Source organism: Salvelinus fontinalis, chromosome 30, assembly GCF_029448725.1.
Source record: "Salvelinus fontinalis isolate EN_2023a chromosome 30, ASM2944872v1, whole genome shotgun sequence".
In the NCBI taxonomy this organism is placed as follows: Eukaryota; Metazoa; Chordata; class Actinopteri; order Salmoniformes; family Salmonidae; genus Salvelinus; species Salvelinus fontinalis.
In genome coordinates, this window is record NC_074694.1 from 3,235,410 (window position 1) to 3,257,033 (window position 21,624).

Consider the following 21,624-nt stretch of genomic DNA (forward strand, 5'->3'; position numbering starts at 1 on the left):
GAAGGTCGACGACATCCGATCCTCGTTTGCTAAGTCAAACGACACCGCTGGTTCTGCTCACACTGCCCTACCCTGTGCTTTGACCTCTTTCTCCCCTCTCTCTCCAGATGAAATCTCGCGTCTTGTGACGGCCGGCCGCCCAACAACCTGCCCGCTTGACCCTATCCCCTCCTCTCTTCTCCAGACCATTTCCGGAGACCTTCTCCCTTACCTCACCTCGCTCATCAACTCATCCTTGACCGCTGGCTACGTCCCTTCTGTCTTCAAGAGAGCGAGAGTTGCACCCCTTCTGAAAAAACCTACACTCGATCCCTCCGATGTCAACAACTACAGACCAGTATCCCTTCTTTCTTTTCTCTCCAAAACTCTTGAACGTGCCGTCCTTGGCCAGCTCTCCTGCTATCTCTCTCAGAATGACCTTCTTGATCCAAATCAGTCAGGTTTCAAGACTAGTCATTCAACTGAGACTGCTCTTCTCTGTACCACGGAGGCACTCCGCACTGCTAAAGCTAACTCTCTCTTCTCTGCTCTCATCCTTCTAGACCTATCGGCTGCCTTCGATACTGTGAACCATCAGATCCTCCTCTCCACCCTCTCCGAGTTGGGCATCTCCGGCGCGGCCCACGCTTGGATTGCGTCCTACCTGACAGGTCGCTCCTACCAGGTGGCGTGGCGAGAATCTGTCTCTTCATCACGCGCTCTCACCACTGGTGTCCCCCAGGGCTCTGTTCTAGGCCCTCTCCTATTCTCGCTATACACCAAGTCACTTGGCTCTGTCATAACCTCACATGGTCTCTCCCATCATTGCTATGCAGACGACACACAATTAATCTTCTCCTTTCCCCCTTCTGATGACCAGGTGGCGAATCGCATCTCTGCATGCCTGGCAGACATATCAGTGTGGATGACGGATCACCACCTCAAGCTGAACCTCGGCAAGACGGAGCTGCTCTTCCTCCCGGGGAAGGACTGCCCGTTCCATGATCTCGCCATCACGGTTGACAACTCCATTGTGTCCTCCTCCCAGAGCGCTAAGAACCTTGGCGTGATCCTGGACAACACCCTGTCGTTCTCAACTAACATCAAGGCGGTGGCCCGTTCCTGTAGGTTCATGCTCTACAACATCCGCAGAGTACGACCCTGCCTCACACAGGAAGCGGCGCAGGTCCTAATCCAGGCACTTGTCATCTCCCGTCTGGATTACTGCAACTCGCTGTTGGCTGGGCTCCCTGCCTGTGCCATTAAACCCCTACAACTCATCCAGAACGCCGCAGCCCGTCTGGTGTTCAACCTTCCCAAGTTCTCTCACGTCACCCCGCTCCTCCGCTCTCTCCACTGGCTTCCAGTTGAAGCTCGCATCCGCTACAAGACCATGGTGCTTTCCTACGGAGCTGTGAGGGGAACGGCACCTCAGTACCTTCAGGCTCTGATCAGGCCCTACACCCAAACAAGGGCACTGCGTTCATCCACCTCTGGCCGGCTCGCCTCCCTACCACTGAGGAAGTACAGTTCCCGCTCAGCCCAGTCAAAACTGTTCGCTGCTCAGGCACCCCAATGGTGGAACAAACTCCCTCACGACGCCAGGACAGCGGAGTCAATCACCACCTTCCGGAGACACCTGAAACCCCACCTCTTCAAGGAATACCTAGGATAGGATAAAGCAATCCTTCTGCCCCCCCCCCCCCTTAAAAGATTTAGATGCACTATTGTAAAGTGGCTGTTCCACTGGATGTCATAAGGTGAATGCACCAATTTGTAAGTCGCTCTGGATAAGAGCGTCTGCTAAATGACTTAAATGTAAATGTAAATGTAAATGATGTGACGTATGATGTATGGTGTGTGATGTGTGATGTGATGTATGATCTGTGATATGTGATGTGTGATGTGATGTATGATGTGTGATGTGATGTATGATGTGTGATGTGATGTGATATATGATGTGTGATGTGATGTGATTTATAATATGTGATGTGATGTGATGTTTGAAGTGTGATGTGATGTATGATGTGTGATGTGTGATGTGATGTGATGTATGATCTATGATGTGTGATGTGTGATGTGATGTATGATGTGTGATGTGATGTATGATGTGTGATGTGTGATGTGATATATGATGTGTGATGTGTGATGTAATGTATGATGTGATGTATGATGTATGATGTATGATGTATGATGTATGATGTATGATGTGTGATGTGTGAAGTGTGATGTGTGATGTATGATGTGTGGCGTGATGTATGATGTGTGATGTATGATGTATGATGTGTGATGTGATGTATGATGTGTGATGGGATGTTTGATGTGATGTGTGATGTGTGATGTGATTTATGATGCGTGATGTATGATGTGATGCATGATTTGTGATGTGACGTATGATGTGTGATGTGATGTATGATGTGTGATGTGATGTATGATGTGATGTGATGTATGATATGATGTGATGTGATGTATGATGTGTGATGTAATGTGTGATGTGATGTATGATGTGATGTGTGATGTGATGTATGATGTGTGATGTGATGTATGATGTGTGATGTGATGTATGATGTGTGATGTGATGTATGATGTGTGATGTGTGATGTGTGATGTGGTGTGTCATGTGATGTATGATGTGTGATGTGATGTATGATGTGTGATGTGATGTATGATGTGTGATGTGGTGTGTCATGTGATGTATGATGTGTGATGTAATGTGTGATGTGATGTATGATGTGATGTATGATGTGTGAAGTGTGATGTGTGATGTATGATGTGTGGCGTGATGTATGATGTGTGATGTATGATGTATGATGTGTGATGTGATGTATGATGTGTGATGGGATGTTTGATGTGATGTGTGATGTGTGATGTGATTTATGATGCGTGATGTATGATGTGATGCATGATTTGTGATGTGACGTATGATGTGTGATGTGATGTATGATGTGTGATGTGATGTATGATGTGATGTGATGTATGATATGATGTGATGTGATGGATGATGTGTGATGTAATGTGTGATGTGATGTATGATGTGATGTGTGATGTGATGTATGATGTGTGATGTGATGTATGATGTGTGATGTGATGTATGATGTGTGATGTGATGTATGATGTGTGATGTGTGATGTGTGATGTGGTGTGTCATGTGATGTATGATGTGTGATGTGATGTATGATGTGTGATGTGATGTATGATGTGTGATGTGGTGAGTCATGTGATGTATGATGTGTGATGTAATGTGTGATGTGATGTATGATGTGATGTATGATGTGTGATGTGATGTATGATGTGATGTATGATGTGTGATGTGATGTATGATGTGTGATGTGATGTATGATGTGTGATGTGTGATGTGGTGTGTCATGTGATTCATAATGTATGATGTATGATGTGTGTGTGATGTAAAGTATGATGTGTGATGTGATGTATGATGCACGATTAGTGATGTATGATGTGATGTGTGATGTGATGTATGATGTGTGATGTGATGTATGATGTGTGATGTGATGTATGATGTGTGATGTGATGTATGATGTGTGATGTGATGTATGATGTGATGTGATGTATGATATGTGATGTATGATGTGGGATGTGATGTATGATGTGTGATGTGATGTATGATGTGTGATGTGATGTATGATGTATGATGTATGCTGTGTGATGTATGATATGTGATGTGATGTATGATGTGTGATTTTATGTATGATGTGTGATTTTATGCATGATGTGATGTGATGTATGTGTGATGTGATGTATGATGTGATGTATGATGTGATGTGATGTATGATGTGTGGTGTGATGCGTGATGTGATGTATGATGTGCGATGTGATGTATGATGTATGATTTGTGATTTATAATGTATGATGTGTGATGTGATGCATGATGTGTGATGTGATGTATGATGTATGATTTGTGATTTATAATGTATGATGTGTGATGTGATGTATGATGTGTGATGTGATGTGATGTATGATGTGTGATGTGATGTATGATGTGATGTATGATGTGTGATGTGATGTATGATGTGTGATGTGTTGTATGATGTGTGATGTGATGTATGATGTGTGATTTATAATATGTGATGTGATGTATGGTGTGTGGTGTGTGATGTGATGTATGATGTATGATGTGTGATGTTTGATGTGTGATGTGATGTGATGTATGATGTGTGATGTGATGTTTGATGTGTGATGTGATGTGATGTATGATGTGTGATGTGATATATGATGTGTGATGTGTGATTTGTGATGTGATGTATGATGTGTGATGTGATGTATGATGTGATGTATGATGTGTGATGTGATATATGATGTGTGATGTGTGATTTGTGATGTATGATGTGTGATGTATGATGTGTAATGTGATGTGTGATGTTTGATGTAATGTATGATGTGATGTATGATGTATGATGTATGATGTGTGATGTGATGTGATGTATGATGTGTGATGTGATGTGATGTATGATGTGTTGTATGATGCGTGATGTGATGTATGATGTGTGATTTATAATATGTGATGTGATGTATGATGTTTGATGTGTGATGTGATGTGATTATTATTTGGCACATTATTGGGCACAGACAACAGCACAAAGGGCAAGAAGGTAGAGACAACACTACATCACACAATGCAGCCACAACTGTCAGTAAGAGTGTCCATGACTGAGTCTTTGAATGAAGAGATTGAGATAAAACTGTCCAGTTTGAGTGTTTGTTGCAGCTCGTTCCAGTCGCTAGCTGCAGCGAACTGAAAAGAGGAGGGGCCCAGGGATGTGTGTGCTTTGAGGACCTTTAACTGAATGTGACTGGCAGAACGGGTGTTGTATGTGGAGGATGAGGGCTGCAGTAGATATCTCAGATAGGGGGGAGTGAGGCCTAAGAGGGTTTTATAAATAAGTATCAACCAGTGGGTCTTGTGACGGGTTAACAGAGATTACCCATTTTCAGAGGAGTATAGAGTACAGGGATGTATCCTATAAGGAGCGTTGGTGGCAAATCTGATGGCCGAATGGTAATCAGCTATCCGCTCGAGAGCACCCTTACCTGCCGATCTATAAATTATTTCTCCGTAATCTAGCATGGGTAGGATGGTCATCTGAATCAGGGTTCATTTGGCAGCTGGGGTGAAAGACGGGCAATTACGATAGAGGAAACCAAGTCTAGATTTAACTTTAGCCTGCAGCTTTGACATGTGCCGAGTGGACAGTGTACTGTCTAGCCAGTACTCCTAAGTACTTTTATGTAAGCTCTAAACTCTCAGAAGTAGTAATCACACTTGAGGGGAGAGTGGCATTCTTCTTACCAAACCACATGACCTTTGTTTTGGAGGTGTTCAGAACAAGGTTAAGGGTAGAGAAAGCTTGTTGGACACTAAGAAAGCTCTGTTGTAGAGCATTTAACACAAAACTCGGGGAGGGACCAGTTGAGTACAACACTATCATCTCCATATAAATGGATGAGAGAGCTTCCTACTGCCTGAGCTGTTGTTGATGTAAATTGAGAAGAGCGTGGGGCCTAGGACCGAGCCTTGGGGTACTATCAGGATTGTTGACAGGCAGTGGCTGAGACAACTACCTCTCTCACTCTTTGAGAGAGGTAGTTAGCAAACCAGGCTAAAGACCCCTCAGAGACACCAATACTCCTTAGCCGGCCCAAAAGAATGGAATGGTCTACCGTATCAAAAGCTTTGGCCAAGTCAATAAAAATAGCAGCACAATATTGCTTAGAATCAAGGACAATGGTGACATCATTGAGGACCTTTAAAGCTGCAGTGACACATCCATAACCTGAGCGGAAACCAGATTGCAAACCAGAGAAAATACTATAGACATCAAGAAAGCCAGTCAGTTGATTATTGACAAGTTTTTCCAACACTTTTGATAAACAGGGGAACATAGAAATAGGCCTGTAACAGTTAGGATCAGCTTGATCTCCCGTTTAAATAAAGGACGAACCGTGGCTGCCTTCCAAGCAATGGGAACCTCCCCAGAGAGGAGAGACAGGTTAAAAAGGTCAGACATAGGTTTGGCGATGATAGGGGCAGCAACCTTAAAGAAGAAAGTGTCTAAACCATCTGACCAAGATGTTTTTTGGGGGTCAACTTTAAGGAGCTCCTTTAGCACCTCGGACTCAGTGACTGCCTGCAGGGAGAAACGTTGTAGCAGGGCAGGGGAAAAAGAGGGAGGAGGATCGGGGACAGTCACATTAGAATGGGTGGGAGATGAGGAAATGTTGGGCGGTCAAGGAGGCATGGCGGAGTCAAATAGGAATCCTGACTTAATGAAGTGGTGATTAAAGAGCTCAGCCATGTGCTTCTTGTCAGTAACAACCACATCATCAACATTAAGGGACATGGGCAGCTGTGAGGAGGAGGGTTTATTCTCCAGGTCTTTTGGGGTTAGACCCACAGAGAGAGAACTGCTCCTTAAAGTAACTAACTTTGGCCTTCCGGATAGCCTGAGTGCATTTATTTCTCATTTGCCTGAACGAGAGCCAGTCAGCCTGAGTATGCGTGTGCCGAGCCTTTCGCCAATTACAATTCATGAGGGGGAGTAACTCTGCCAGATCACGGTCAAACCAGGGGCTGAACCTGTTTTTAATTCTAATTTTCTTTATGGGGGCGTGTCTGTTCACAATACCAATGAAAATATACCAAAAGAAGGTCCAATCGTCTTCGACAGAGGGGATCAAGCTGATTCTATACCATTTTATAGAGGCCAGGTCATGAAGGAAGGCTTGCTCATTAAAGTGTTGTAGCATGCGTCTATGACAAATCAGGACAGGTCGTTTCACTGAGCAGCCATTACGAACACAGGCTGTAAAACAGTGATCATTAAGGTCATTACAGAAAACACAAGACTGATACCTATCAGGATTATTGGTGAGGATAACATCGAGGAGAGTAGCCTTTTCTGTGTGTTTGGAGTCATACTTTGTGGGATTGGTAATAATCTGAGAAAGATTTAGGGAGTCCCATTGCTTTAGGACTTGTTCAGGTGGTTTAAGCATGTCCCAGGTTAGGTCAACAAGCAGGACACATTCAGACTTGGTGTAAGGGGCCAGGAGAGACAGGTCGGTTATGATGGAGGACGATAGCACCAAGCAAGAGTCAACAAAGAGCTATTTGAAAGTTTAATGCTTAAAACCAGCAAATCAAATTGTTTGGGGACAGACTTGGTGGAGACAACCGTGCACTGAATGTGATCCTTGGTGAAGATTGTCACTCCCCCATCTTTGGAAGATATGTCTTGCCGAATAAGGTTATAACCAGAAAGGTTAACATCAGTATTCAAAACAGTCTTCCTTAAAACTTCTTCAGGATCGGTGGGTCCCAACGCGGGACGGTTGAGCTAACGTAGGCTAATGTGATTAGCATGAGGTTGTAAGTAACAAGAACATTTCCCAGAACATAGACATATCTGATATTGGCAGAAAGCTTACATTCTTGTTATACTAACTGCACTGTCCAATTTACATTAACTATTACAGTGAACGAATATCATGCTATTGTTTGAGGAGAGTGCACTGTTTTGAACATGACAAGTTATTAATTAACAAATTAGGCACATTTGGGCAGTCTTGATAGAAAATTTTGAACAGAAATGCAATGGTTCATTGGATCGCACAGAAACTTTCCACATACACTGCTGCCATCTTGTGGCCAATATCTAAATTGCACCTGGGCTGGAATAATACATTATGGCCTTTCTCTTGCATTTCAAAGATGATGGTACAAAAAAAATACAAAAAAACATTTGTTTTTTTCTTTGTATTATCTTTTACCAGATCTAATGTGTTATATTCTCCTACATTCCTTTCACATTTCCACAAACTACAAAGTGTTTCCTTTCAAAAGGTATCAAGAATATGCATTTCCTTACTACAGGCAGTTAGATTTGGGTATGTTATTTAAGGCGAAAATTGGAAAAAATATGTACGGATCCTTAACACCAACACAGCTGGATTGGAGCTGTGAACCCACACTTTCAATTGATCCATTTTAGGTAATAAGCTACTAGTGTTAACGTGCAGAAAACCCAGGCTTTTAACGAGAGCAGAAATCAGTGAAGCAGATATCAAAGCACAGGTCAGAATTGGCTCTGGCAACAGTAGATGGGCCAGGGTGTACATCGACATCTCCAGATATCATCAACAGTAATACAATCAAGGTACGGCAGAGGACAGGGAGAGCTCTGCAGTGCTGATTTATGACATCTGAATGTGCATCAGATGGCAACAAGGTCATATTGTACAGCAATTTCATCAGGTAACATGAATACAAAGCCAGCGAGAGGTGATTAGGCTCAGTTGGTAGAGCATGGCGCTTGCAACGCCAGGGTTGTGGGTTCATTCCCCACAAGGGGACCAGGATGAATATGTATGAACTTTCCAATTTGTAAGTCGCTCTGGTTAAGAGCGTCTGCTAAATGACTTAAATGTAATGTAAATGTCATTATAATATGCAGAGAGGCCAAAAGTCAGTGTAACCAATAGAGAGTCAGAGTTCCGAGTGTGGGAACAAACATTGCCTGTTCCACGGTTGGGTAAAGAACATTTGTAGTCAACAAAGTATGAAGGAGTCATGAGGCAAATAGCAAAACAGCAAAATGCACAAGAAAAAAAAAGTACATATAACGACTTGGGGCTAGCCAGTGTAAGTTCAGAGTCACTCACCCCAACAGTGTGTGAGTCACTCACCCCAACAGTGTTTGAGTCACTCACCCCAACAGCAGGAGAGAGGGGGGAGTGTGGTGGGGGTACCTGTACCAGACAGGGGGAGACAGGCCAGGGCAGACAGTGAACAGAGAGGGGGGAGTGTGGTGGGGGTACCTGTACCAGACAGGGGGAGACAGGCCAGGGCAGACGGTGAACAGAGAGGGGGGAGTGTGGTGGGGGTACCTGTACCAGACAGGGGGAGACAGGCCAGGGCAGACAGTGAACAGAGAGGGGGGAGTGTGGTGGGGGTACCTGTACCAGACAGGGGGAGACAGGCCAGTGCAGACAGTGAACAGAGAGGGGGGAGTGTGGTGGGGGTACCTGTACCAGACAGGGGGAGACAGGCTAGGGCAGACAGTGAACAGAGAGGGGGGAGTGTGGTGGGGGTACCTGTACCAGACAGGGGGAGACAGACTAGGGCAGACAGTGAACAGAGAGGGGGGAGTGTGGTGGGGGTACCTGTACCAGACAGGGGGAGACAGACTAGGGCAGACAGTGAACAGAGAGGGGGGAGTGTGGTGGAGGTACCTGTACCAAACAGGCCAGGGCAGACGGTGAACAGAGAGGGGGGAGTGTGGTGGGGGTACCTGTACCAGAAAGTGAACAGAGAGGGGGGAGTGTGGTGGGGGTACCTGTACCAGACAGGGGGAGACAGGCCAGACGGTGAACAGATCGCCAGGTGGAATCCAAGCAGCAGTGCAGGCGACAACAGGAGTAGGTGTCACACCCACTCGGGAGAAGCTAATAATACTGGAGGCAGATGTCTTGTAGAAAACGCCAGTGAATGGTCTCTGAACAGCAGGAAGGGGCATCAGAGGACGCTTCAAAGACTCCTGCCACTTGTTGGGGCCAAAGGCCACGACACCTTTTACCTCACACCTTAGTGCTGATTGAATGTGTATCTGGTCTGGAAGCCTGGGAGACGTAACTCAGCATTCAGTCCGACTGAAGTCAAATATATCATTGTAATGTACAATCTTTTTCATTTTTTTCATTTTTTTCTTGGCTTTCAAAATAGCATCAGACCGAACACTACTCACTCAGTTCCAGGTTGGATGGTGTCCTCAGGTCTCTGCTGTTTATTTGCTAGAGCACCCTCCGTATAGCTTGGAAAAAGAAAAACCTTGGAAGCAGGAATCTCTCCGGTTAATTTGAGTCAAAAATTAGGTTGTAGGTTTGGAATTTTGACCTGGATCGAAGGCCACGCTGTAGCAGCCTGCATATGTACCTGCCGAAAAATCCAAGTTTATCCAAATCCAAATCTATTCTTTTGTAAAAAAAAAAAAAAAAAAAAAAAAAAATGAAAAACTTGAGTGCTCACATGCAGATGTGTCTCTCTCTCTACAGCTGTGTCTCTCTCTCTGCAGCTGTGTCTCTCTCTCTGCAGCTGTGTCTCTCTCTCTGCAGCTGTGTCTCTCTCTATGCAGCTGTGTCTCTCTCTATGCAGCTGTGTCCGATGTAGCTATGCTTCCCTCCTACTAGCCTGATGTAGCTATGATATCCTCCTACTAGCCCAATGTAGCTATGCTATCCTCCTACTAGCCTGATGTAGCTATGCTATCCTCCTACTAGCCCAATGTAGCTATGCTATCCTCCTACTAGCCTGATGCAGCTATGCTATCCTCCTACTATCCCAATGTAGCTATGCTATCCTCCTACTAGCCTGATGTAGCTATGCTTCCCTCCTAATAGCCTGATGTAGCTATGCTATCCTACTACTAGCCCAATGTAGCTATGCTATCCTCCTACTACCCTGATGTAGCTATGCTATCCTCTTACCAGCCCAATGTAGCTATGCTATCCTCCTACTAGCCTGATGTAGCTATGCTTCCCTCCTAATAGCCTGATGTAGCTATGCTATCCTACTACTAGCCCAATGTAGCTATGCTATCCTCCTACTAGCCTGATGTAGCTATGCTATCCTCTTACCAGCCCAATGTAGCTATGCTATCCTCCTACTAGCCTGATGTAGCTATGCTATCCTCTTACTAGCCTGATGTAGCTATGCTTCCTTCCTACTAGCTCAATGTAGCTATCCTATCCTCCTACTAGCCTGATGTAGCTATGCTATCCTCTTACTAGCCTGATGTATCTATGCTTCCTTCCTACTAGCCTGATGTAGCTATGCTATCCTCCTACTAGCCCGATGTAGCTATGCTTCCCTCCTACTAGCCTGATGTAGCTATGCTATCTTCCTACTAGCCCAATGTAGCTATTCTATCCTCCTACTAGCCTGATGTAGCTATGCTATCCTCCTACTAGCCTGATGTAGCTATGCTATCCTCTTACTAGCCCAATGTAGCTATGCTATCCTCCTACTAGTCTGATGTAGCTATGCTATCCTCTTACTAGCCCAATGTAGCTATGCTATCCTACTACTAGCCCAATGTAGCTATGCTATCCTCCTACTAGCCTGATGTACCTATGCAATCCTCCTACTACGTTTCTTAAAATAGTGGAACTACTGGAAAACAGGGAGGACCAATGTTTGGGTGTCTGTGTGACTCTTTTCCATATCTTCATCTTCTTCAGCTTGTTTTCTCCCCCTTGTTCCCTCCACCCCACCCAGACTACCCCGATGTCCCATGTTCCCTCTGGGTAAATATGACAGGTCTTCTCGTAACGGCACAAGGCAGTAACCAGGGTCCATTAGTAACAGCACAAGGCAGTAACCAGGGTATCTTTGTAATATCACAAGGCAGTAACCAGGGTCTCTTAGTAACAGCACAAGGCAGTAACCAGGGTCTCTTAGTAACGGCAGAAGGCAGTAACCAGAGTCCCTTAGTAACGGCACAAGGCAGTAACCAGGGTCTCTTAGTAACAGCACAAGGCAGTAACCAGGGTCTCTTAGTAACGGCACAAGGCAGTAACCAGGGTCCCTTAGTAACGGTACAAGGCAGTAACCAGGGTCTCTTAGTAACGACACAAGGCAGTAACCAGGGTCTCTTAGTAACGGCACAAGGCAGTAACCAGGGTCTCTTAGTAACGGTACAAGGCAGTAACATGGGTCTCTTAGTAACGGTACAAGGCAGTAACCAGGGTCCATTAGTAACAGCACAAGGTCGTAACCAGGGTCCCTTAGTAACGGCACAAGGCAGTAACCAGGGTCTTCTCGTAACGGCACAAGGCAGTAACCAGGGTCTCTTAGTAACGGCACAAGGCAGTAACCAGGGTCTCTTAGTAACGGCACAAGGCAGTAACCAGGGTCCCTTAGTAACGGCACAAGGCAGTAACCAGGTTTTCTTAGTAATTGCACAAGGTCGTAACCAGGGTCTCTTAGAAACGGTACAAGGCAGTAACCAGGGTCTCTTAGAAACGGTACAAGGCAGTAACCAGGGTCTCTTAGTAACGGTAAAAGGCAGTAACCAGGGTCTCTTAGTAACAGCACAAGGCAGTAACCAGGTTCTTCTCGTAACGGTACAAGGCAGTAACCAGGATCTCTTAGTAACGGCACAAGGCAGTAACCAGGGTCTCTTAGTAACGGTAAAAGGCAGTAACCAGGGTCTCTTAGGAACGGCACAAGGCAGTAACCAGGGTCTCTTAGAAACGGTACAAGGCAGTAACCAGGGTCTCTTAGTAACGGCACAAGGCAGTAACCAGGGTCTCTTAGTAACGGCACAAGGCAGTAACCAGGGTCTCTTAGTAACGGATAAAAGCTAGTAACCAGTGTCTCTTAGTAACGGCACAAGGTCGTAACCAGGGTCTCTTAGAAACGGTACAAGGCAGTAACCAGGGTCTCTTAGAAACGGTACAATGCAGTAACCAGGGTCTCTTAGAAACGGTAAAAGGCAGTAACCAGGGTCTCTTAGTAACGGTAAAAGGCAGTAACCATGGTCTCTTAGTAACGGCGCAAGGCAGTAACCAGGGTCTTCTCGTAACGGTACAAGGCAGTAACCAGGGTCTCTTAGTAACGGCACAAGGCAGTAACCAGGGTCTCTTAGTAACGGTAAAAGGCAGTAACCAGGGTCTCTTAGTAACGGCACAAGGCAGTAACCAGGCTCTCTTAGAAACGGTACAAGGCAGTAACCAGGGTCTCTTAGTAACGGCACAAGGCAGTAACCAGGGTCTCTTAGTAACGGTACAAGGCAGTAACCAGGCTCTCTTAGTAACGGCACAAGGCACTAACCAGGGTCTCTTAGTAACGGCACAAGGCAGTAACCAGGCTCTCTTAGAAACGGTACAAGGCAGCAACCAGGCTCTCTTAGTAACGGTAAAAGGCAGTAACCAGGGTATCTTAGTAACGGCACAAGGCAGTAACCAGGGTCTCTTAGAAACGGTACAAGGCAGTAACCAGGGTCTCTTAGTAACGGTACAAGGCAGTAACCAGGCTCTCTTAGTAACGGTAAAAGGCAGTAACCAGGGTATCTTAGTAACGGCACAAGGTCGTAACCAGGGTCTCTTAGTAACGGCACAAGGCAGTACCAGTGTCTATTAGTAACGGTACAAGGCAGTAACATGGGTCTCTTAGTAACGGCACAAGGCAGTAACCAGGGTCTTCTCGTAACGGTACAAGGCAGTAACCAGGGTCTCTTAGTAACGGCACAAGGCAGTAACCAGGGTCTCTTAGTAACGGTAAAAGGCAGTAACCAGGGTCTCTTAGTAACGGCACAAGGCAGTAACCAGGCTCTCTTAGAAACGGTACAAGGCAGTAACCAGGGTCTCTTAGTAACGGCACAAGGCAGTAACCAGGGTCTCTTAGTAACGGTAAAAGGCAGTAACCAGGGTCTCTTAGTAAAGGCACAAGGTCGTAACCAGGCTCTCTTAGTAACGGTAAAAGGCAGTAACCAGGGTCTCTTAGAAACGGTACAAGGCAGTAACCAGGGTCTCTTAGAAATGGTACAAGGCAGTAACATGGGTCTCTTAGTAACGGTACAAGGCAGTAACATGGGTCTCTTAGTAACGGTACAAGGCAGTAACATGGGTCTCTTAGTAACGGTACAAGGCAGTAACATGGGTCTCTCAGTAACGGTACAAGGCAGTAACACGGGTCTCTTAGTAACGGTACAAGGCAGTAACCAGGGTCTCTTAGTAACGGCACAAGGCAGTAACCAAGGTCTCTTAGTAACGGCACAAGGCAGTAACATGGGTCTCTTAGTAACGGCACAAGGCAGTAACATGGGTCTCTTAGTAACGGCACAAGGCAGTAACCAAGGTCTCTTAGTAACGGCACAAGGCAGTAACATGGGTCTCTTAGTAACGGCACAAGGCAGTAACATGGGTCTCTTAGTAACGGTACAAGGCAGTAACATGGTTCTGACTGAGGGAGTAGCTAAGAACCTTACCATAGAAAATCGGAGACGGATGACATGACACCATTGTCTTGCTGTAAGTCCCACTGAGGGAGTGACTAAGAACCTTACCATAGAAAATATGCAATGACGAAGACAGACAAAATACAGTATAGATAGACTATGTATGATGAGAACGAAAAGGAGCCAATTTGCAGATGGAAGACGAATATGCAGTATAGCCTACTGTTAGCTTGATGTATTCCTGAGATGTACATCAGGGTGTAACTAACATCCTTTTCAAAACAACATCTGCTACAAAGGTTATAACTTCCAAACAATGGCAGAATAGAAAACAGGACTAGGTTTCACGTCTAGTTACAGGGTGTAGGCTGCACCACCAAGGGAGGAGTTAAACAGTCAAACAGCTGCACCACCAAGGGAGGACGTAAACATTCAACCACCTGCACCACCAAGGGAGGAGTTAAATATTCAACCACCTGCACCACCAAGGGAGGAAATAAACAGTCAACCAGCTGCACCACCAAGGGAGGAGATAAACAGCCAACCGCCTGCACCACCAAGGGAGGAGTAAACAGTTAACCAGCTGCACCACCAAGGGAGGAGGAAAACAGTCAACCGCCTGCACCACCAAGGGAGGAGAAAACAGTCAACCGCCTGCACCACCAAGGGAGGAAATAAACAGTCAACCAGCTGCACCACCAAGGGAGGAGGAAAACAGTCAACCAGCTGCACCACCAAGGGAGGAGGTAAACAGTCAACCGCCTGCACCACCAAGGGAGGAGGTAAACAGTCAGCCAGCTGCACCACCAAGGGAGGAGGAAAACAGTCAACCAGTTGCACCACCAAGGGAGGAGATAAACAGTCAACCAAGGGAGGAGGAAAACAGTCAACCAGCTGCATCCCCAAGGGAGGAGGAAAACAGTCAACCAGCTGCACCACCAAGGGAGGAGGAAAGCAGTCAACCACCTGCACCACCAAGGGAGGAGATAAAACAGTCAGCCGCCTGCACCACCAAGGGAGGAGTTAAACAGTCAGCCGCCTGCACCACCAAGGGAGGAGATAAACAGTCAGCCGCCTGCACCACTAAGGGAGGAAATAAACATTCAACCACCTGCACCACCAAGGGAGGAGGTAAACAGTCAATCCCCTGCACCACCAAGGGAGGAGATAAACAGTCAACCAGCTGCACCACCAAGGGAGGAGGTAAACAGTCAACCGCCTGCACCACCAAGGGAGGAGTAAACAGTTAACCAGCTGCACCACCAAGGGAGGAGGAAAACAGTCAACCGCCTGCACCACCAAGGGAGGAGAAAACAGTCAACCGCCTGCACCACCAAGGGAGGAAATAAACATTCAACCAGCTGCACCACCAAGGGAGGAGATAAACAGCCAACCGCCTGCACCACCAAGGGAGGAGTAAACAGTTAACCAGCTGCACCACCAAGGGAGGAGGAAAAAAGTCAACCGCCTGCACCACCAAGGGAGGAGAAAACAGTCAACCGCCTGCACCACCAAGGGAGGAAATAAACAGTCAACCAGCTGCACCACCAAGGGAGGAGGAAAACAGTCAACCAGCTGCACCACCAAGGGAGGAGGTAAACAGTCAACCACCTGCACCATCCAAGGGAGGAGGTAAACAGTCAACCGCCTGCACCACCAAGGTCTAAGGCTGCATTCATCACCTGTCTTCGTGCTTGTCTCCACCCCCCTCCAGGTGTCGCCCATCTTCCCCATTATCCCCTGGGTACTTATACCTGTGTTCTCTGTTTGTCTGTTGCCAGTTCGGCTTGTTCGTCAAGCTTACCAGCGTTCGTCCTGTCAGCTCCTGTCTTCTTTTCCCAGTCTCTCTTTTCCTCGCCCTCCTGGTTTTTGACACTTGCCTGCCCCTGACCACTCTGCCTGCCCCTGACCACTCTGCCTGCCCCTGACCACTCTGCCTGCCCCTGACCAATCTGCCTGTCCTTGACCACTCTGCCTGCCCCTGAGCACTCTGCCTGCCCCTGAGCACTCTGCCTGCCCCTGAGCACTCTGCCTGCCCCTGACCACTCTGCCTGCCCCTGACCACTCTGCCTGCCCCTGACCACTGCCTGCCCCTGACCACTCTGCCTGCCCCTGACCCTGAGCCTGCCCCTGACCCTGAGCCTGCCCCTGACCACTCTGCCTGCCCCTGACCACTCTGCCTGCCCCTGACCCTGAGCCTGCCCCTGACCCTGAGCCTGCCCCCGACCACTCTGCCTGACCCTGAGCCTGCCCCTGACCACTCTGCCTGCCCCCGACCACTCTGCCTGACCCTGAGCCTGCCCCCGACCACTCTGCCTGACCACTCTGCCTGCCCCTGACCACTCTGCCTGCCCCTGACCACTCTGCCTGCCCCTGACCACTCTGCCTGCCCCTGACCACTCTGCCTGCCCCTGACCACTCTGCCTGCCCCTGACCCTGAGCCTGCTCCTGCCCCTGACCCTGAGCCTGCTCCTGCCCCTGACCCTGAGCCTGCCTGCCGTCCTGTACCTTTGCCTCTGTTGCTGTAATAAACATTGTTACTTTGACACGGTCTGCATCTGGGTCTTACCTTTATGCTGACAAAATATCTTCTAATCGTCTTATTCGAAAGAATCGTATCTTATCATCTGTTGCTCATTCCAGCATGAAAAAAAAAAAAAAAATTTAAACAATTGATGCTAAATAAGAACAGAGTTTTGAGGTGAGTCTTTGCAAGGTACTAAAATGTCCATTTTGTACTTGGTATATGAACTCACCCTCACCACAATATATAGGGCTAAATGAGTCGACCTATAATTGTTTTCCTCAGATCACACCTGTGTCCCAAAGGGCACCCTATTCCCTACATAGTGCACTACTGTTGACCAGGACCCATAGGGCTCAGTTAGAAAGTAGTGCACTAGGTAGGGGATAGCAGGGTGCCATTTGGGATAGATCATATGGTTTCATGTTGTGGTTGACGTCGCGAACGGAGACGGAGGTACTAGGAACCTATCTGAGCGACGATCGTTCACCTTCCAGACTGTTCCACTATCATTACAGACCATTTCAGATGATTTAGAGACAACTAGAGACTATATCCGACTTTCGGACTGTTATTTCAGAATTGCAGTCCATTACAGACAATTTCAGACTAGTAAAGGCCTATTTCAGACTTCTAGTGCACTGCTCAACGACAGACAGGACAGCAGATTTGGTAATAAGGCTGACTTCATCATTCATTCTGTAACCACTTAACAATGTGTACAGTAGTTGTGGGGTTGTTGGGGAAGATTAGATAAAAGGTCTCGTCCGGAAGCAAAAAAACAGTGAGCGCCCGTTCCTAATGTAACCCACCTCCCTTTTTCTCTATGTACCCCCCTCCCCTTTCCTAATGTAACCCCCCTCCCTTTTCTCTATGTACCCCCTCTCCCCTTTTCTCTATGTACCCCCCTCCCCTTTCCTAATGTAACCCACCTCCCATTTTCTCTATGTACCCCCTCTCCTTTTCTCCATGTACCCCCTCCCCTTTCCTAATGTAACCCCCCTCCCTTTTCTCTATGTACCCCCTCTCCTTTTCTCTATGTACCCCCCTCCCCTTTCCTAATGTAACCCCCCTCCCTTTTCTCTATGTAACCCCCTCCCCTTTTCTCCATGTACCCCCTCCCCTTTCCTAATGTAACCCCCCTCCCTTTTCTCTATGTAACCCCCCCTCCCTTTTCTCTATGTAACCCCCGCTCCCCTTTTCCTAATGTAACCCCCACTCCCCTTTTCTCTATGTACCCCCCTTCCCCTTTTCTCTATGTAACCCCCACTCCCCTTTTCTCTATGTAACCCCCTCTCCCCTTTTCTCTATGTAACCCCCTCTCCCCTTTTCTCTATGTAACCCCCTCTCCCCTTTTCTCTATGTAACCCCCACTCCCCTTTTCTCTATGTAACCCCCTCTCCCCTTTTCTCTATGTAACCCCCTCTCCCCTTTTCCCTATGTAACCCCCACTCCCCTTTTCTCTATGTAACCCCCTCTCCCCTTTTCTCTATGTAACCCCCTCTCCCCTTTTCTCTATGTAACCCCCACTCCCCTTTTCTCTATGTAACCCCCACTCCCCTTTTCTCTATGTAACCCCCTCTCCCCTTTTCTCTATGTAACCCCCCTCTCCCCTTTTCTCTATGTAACCCCCCCTCCCTTTTCTCTATGTAACCCCCGCTCCCCTTTTCCTAATGTAACCCCCACTCCCCTTTTCTCTATGTACCCCCCTTCCCCTTTTCTCTATGTAACCCCCTCTCCCCTTTTCTCTATGTAACCCCCGCTCCCCTTTTCCTAATGTAACCCCCACTCCCCTTTTCTCTATGTACCCCCCTTCCCCTTTTCTCTATGTAACCCCCACTCCCCTTTTCTCTATGTAACCCCCTCTCCCCTTTTCTCTATGTAACCCCCTCTCCCCTTTTCTCTATGTAACCCCCTCTCCCCTTTTCTCTATGTAACCCCCACTCCCCTTTTCTCTATGTAACCCCCTCTCCCCTTTTCTCTATGTAACCCCCTCTCCCCTTTTCTCTATGTAACCCCCTCTCCCCTTTTCCCTATGTAACCCCCTCTCCCCTTTTCTCTATGTAACCCCCTCTCCCCTTTTCTCTATGTAACCCCCTCTCCCCTTTTCCCTATGTAACCCCCTCTCCCCTTTTCTCTATGTAACCCCCCCTCCCTTTTCTCTATGTAACCCCCGCTCCCCTTTTCCTAATGTAACCCCCACTCCCCTTTTCTCTATGTACCCCCCTTCCCCTTTTCTCTATGTAACCCCCTCTCCCCTTTTCTCTATGTAACCCCCTCTCCCCTTTTCCCTATGTAACCCCCTCTCCCCTTTTCTCTATGTAACCCCCTCTCCCCTTTTCTCTATGTAACCCCCCCTCCCTTTTCTCTATGTAACCCCCGCTCCCCTTTTCCTAATGTAACCCCCCCTTCCCTTTTCTCTATGTAACCCCCTCTCCCCCTTTCTCTATGTAACCCCCACTCCCCTTTTCTCTATGTAACCCCCTCTCCCCTTTTCCCTATGTAACCCCCTCTCCCCTTTTCTCTATGTAACCCCCTCTCCCCTTTTCTCTATGTAACCCCCTCTCCCCTTTTCCCTATGTAACCCCCTCTCCCCTTTTCTCTATGTAACCCCCGCTCCCCTTTTCCTAATGTAACCCCCACTCCCCTTTTCTCTATGTACCCCCCTTCCCCTTTTCTCTATGTAACCCCCTCTCCCCTTTTCTCTATGTAACCCCCTCTCCCCTTTTCTCTATGTAACCCCCTCTCCCCTTTTCTCTATGTAACCCCCTCTCCCCTTTTCTCTATGTAACCCCCTCTCCCCTTTTCCCTATGTAACCCTCTCTCCCCTTTTCTCTATGTAACCCCCTCTCCCCTTTTCTCTATGTAACCCCCACTCCCCTTTTCCCTATGTAACCCCCTCTCCCCTTTTCCCTATGTAACCCCCTCTCCCCTTTTCTCTATGTAACCCCCTCTCCCCTTTTCTCTATGTAACCCCCTCTCCCCTTTTCTCTATGTAACCCACCTCCCATTTTCTCTATGTAACCCCCACTCCCCTTTTGTCTATGTAACCCCCCTCCCCTTTTCCCTATGTAACCCCCTCTCCCCTTTTCCCTATGTAACCCCCTCTCCCCTTTTCTCTATGTAACCCCCTCTCCCCTTTTCTCTATGTAACCCCCACTCCCCTTTTCTCTATGTAACCCCCTCTCCCCTTTTCTCTATGTAACCCCCTCTCCCCTTTTCTCTATGTAACCCCCTCTCCCCTTTTCTCTATGTAACCCCCTCTCCCCTTTTCTCTATGTAACCCCCACTCCCCTTTTCTCTATGTAACCCCCTCTCCCCTTTTCCCTATGTAACCCCCTCTCCCCTTTTCTCTATGTAACCCCCTCTCCCCTTTTCTCTATGTAACCCCCTCTCCCCTTTTCTCTATGTAACCCCCCTCCCCTTTTCCCTATGTAACCCCCTCTCCCCTTTTCCCTATGTAACCCCCTCTCCCCTTTTCTCTATGTAACCCACCTCCCATTTTCTCTATGTAACCCCCTCTCCCCTTTTCCCTATGTAACCCCCTCTCCCCTTTTCTCTATGTAACCCCCCTTCCCTTTTCTCTATGTAACCCCCTCTCCCCTTTTCTCTATGTAACCCCCGCTCGCCTTTTCCTAATATAACCCCCCCTTCCCCTTTTCTCTATGTAACCCTCATCCCCTTTTCTCTATGTAACCCCCTCCCCTTTTCTCTACGTAACCCCCTCCCCTTTTCTCTACGTAACTCCCCCCTCCCCTTTTGTCTATGTAACCCCTCTCCTCTTTTCTCTATGTAACCCCCTCCCCTTTTCTCTACGTAACCCCCTCCCCTTTTCTCTACGTAACTCCCCCCTCCCCTTTTGTCTATGTAACCCCTCTCCTCTTTTCTCTATGTACCCCCTCCCCTTTTCCCTATGTAACCCCCACTCCCCTTTTATCTATGTAACCCCCTCTCCCCTTTTCCCTATGTAACCCCCTCCCCTTTTCCCTATGTAACCCCCTCTCCCCTTTTCCCTATGTAACCCCCTCTCCCCTTTTCTCTATGTAACCCCCTCTCCCCTTTTCCCTATGTAACCCCCTCTCCCCTTTTCTCTATGTAACTCCCCCCTCCCCTTTTCCCTATGTAACCCCCTCTCCCCTTTTCTCTATGTAACCCCCTCTCCCCTTTTCTCTATGTAACCCCCTCCCCTTTTCTCTACGTAACCCCCTCTCCCCTTTTCTCTATGTAACTCCCCCCTCCCCTTTTCACTATGTAACCCCCTCTCCCCTTTTCTCTATGTAACCCCCTCTCCCCCTTTCTCTATGTAACCCCCTCTCCCCTTTTCTCTATGTAACCCCCTCTCCCCTTTTCTCTATGTAACCCCCTCTCCCCTTTTCTCTATGTAACCCCCTCTCCCCCTTTCTCTATGTAACCCCCTCTCCCCTTTTCTCTATGTAACCCCCTCTCCCCTTTTCTCTATGTAACCCCCTCTCCCCTTTTCTCTATGTAACCCCCTCTCCCCTTTTCTCTATGTAACCCCCTCTCCCCTTTTCTCTATGTAACCCCCTCTCCCCTTTTCTCTATGTAACCCCCTCTCCCCTTTTCTCTATGTAACCCCCTCTCCCCTTTTCTCTATGTAACCCCCTCCCCTTTTCTCTATGTAACCCCCACTCCCCTTTTCTCTATGTAACCCCCTCTCCCCTTTTCTCTATGTAACCCCCTCTCCCCTTTTCTCTATGTAACCCCCTCTCCCCTTTTCTCTATGTAACCCCCTCTCCCCTTTTCTCTATGTAACCCCCTCTCCCCTTTTCTCTATGTAACCCCCTCTCCCCTTTTGTCTATGTAACCCCCACTCCCCTTTTCTCTATGTAACCCCCTCTCCCCTTTTCTCTATGTAACCCCCTCTCCCCCTTTCTCTATGTAACCCCCTCTCCCCTTTTCTCTATGTAACCCCCTCTCCCCTTTTCTCTATGTAACCCCCTCTCCCCTTTTCTCTACGTAACCCCCTCTCCCCTTTTCTCTATGTAACCCCCTCTCCCCTTTTCTCTATGTAACCCCCACTCCCCTTTTCTCTATGTAACCCCCTCTCCCCTTTTCTCTATGTAACCCCCTCTCCCCTTTTGTCTATGTAACCCCCCTTCCCTTTTCTCTATGTAACCCCCCCCCCCCCTC

The 21,624-nt window shown here is 47.7% G+C and overlaps 1 protein-coding gene across 1 annotated transcript; it reads left to right on the forward strand.

Annotated features, from left to right (window-relative positions):
• Positions 1-521: 521 nt before the first annotated feature.
• LOC129828470 (uncharacterized) lies at positions 522-1,668 on the forward strand. The gene is made up of 2 exons (XM_055889503.1): positions 522-664; positions 860-1,668. The coding sequence occupies exon 2, from the start codon at positions 905-907 to the stop codon at positions 1,652-1,654; it is 750 nt and encodes a 249-aa protein (XP_055745478.1). The 5' UTR covers positions 522-664; positions 860-904; the 3' UTR covers positions 1,655-1,668.
• The last annotated feature ends 19,956 nt before the right edge of the window (positions 1,669-21,624 follow it).

Bases quoted from the DNA above. Each gene is read 5' to 3' on its own strand.
- LOC129828470 (XM_055889503.1), top strand. From the start codon at position 905: ATGACGGATCACCACCTCAAGCTGAACCTCGGCAAGACGGAGCTGCTC.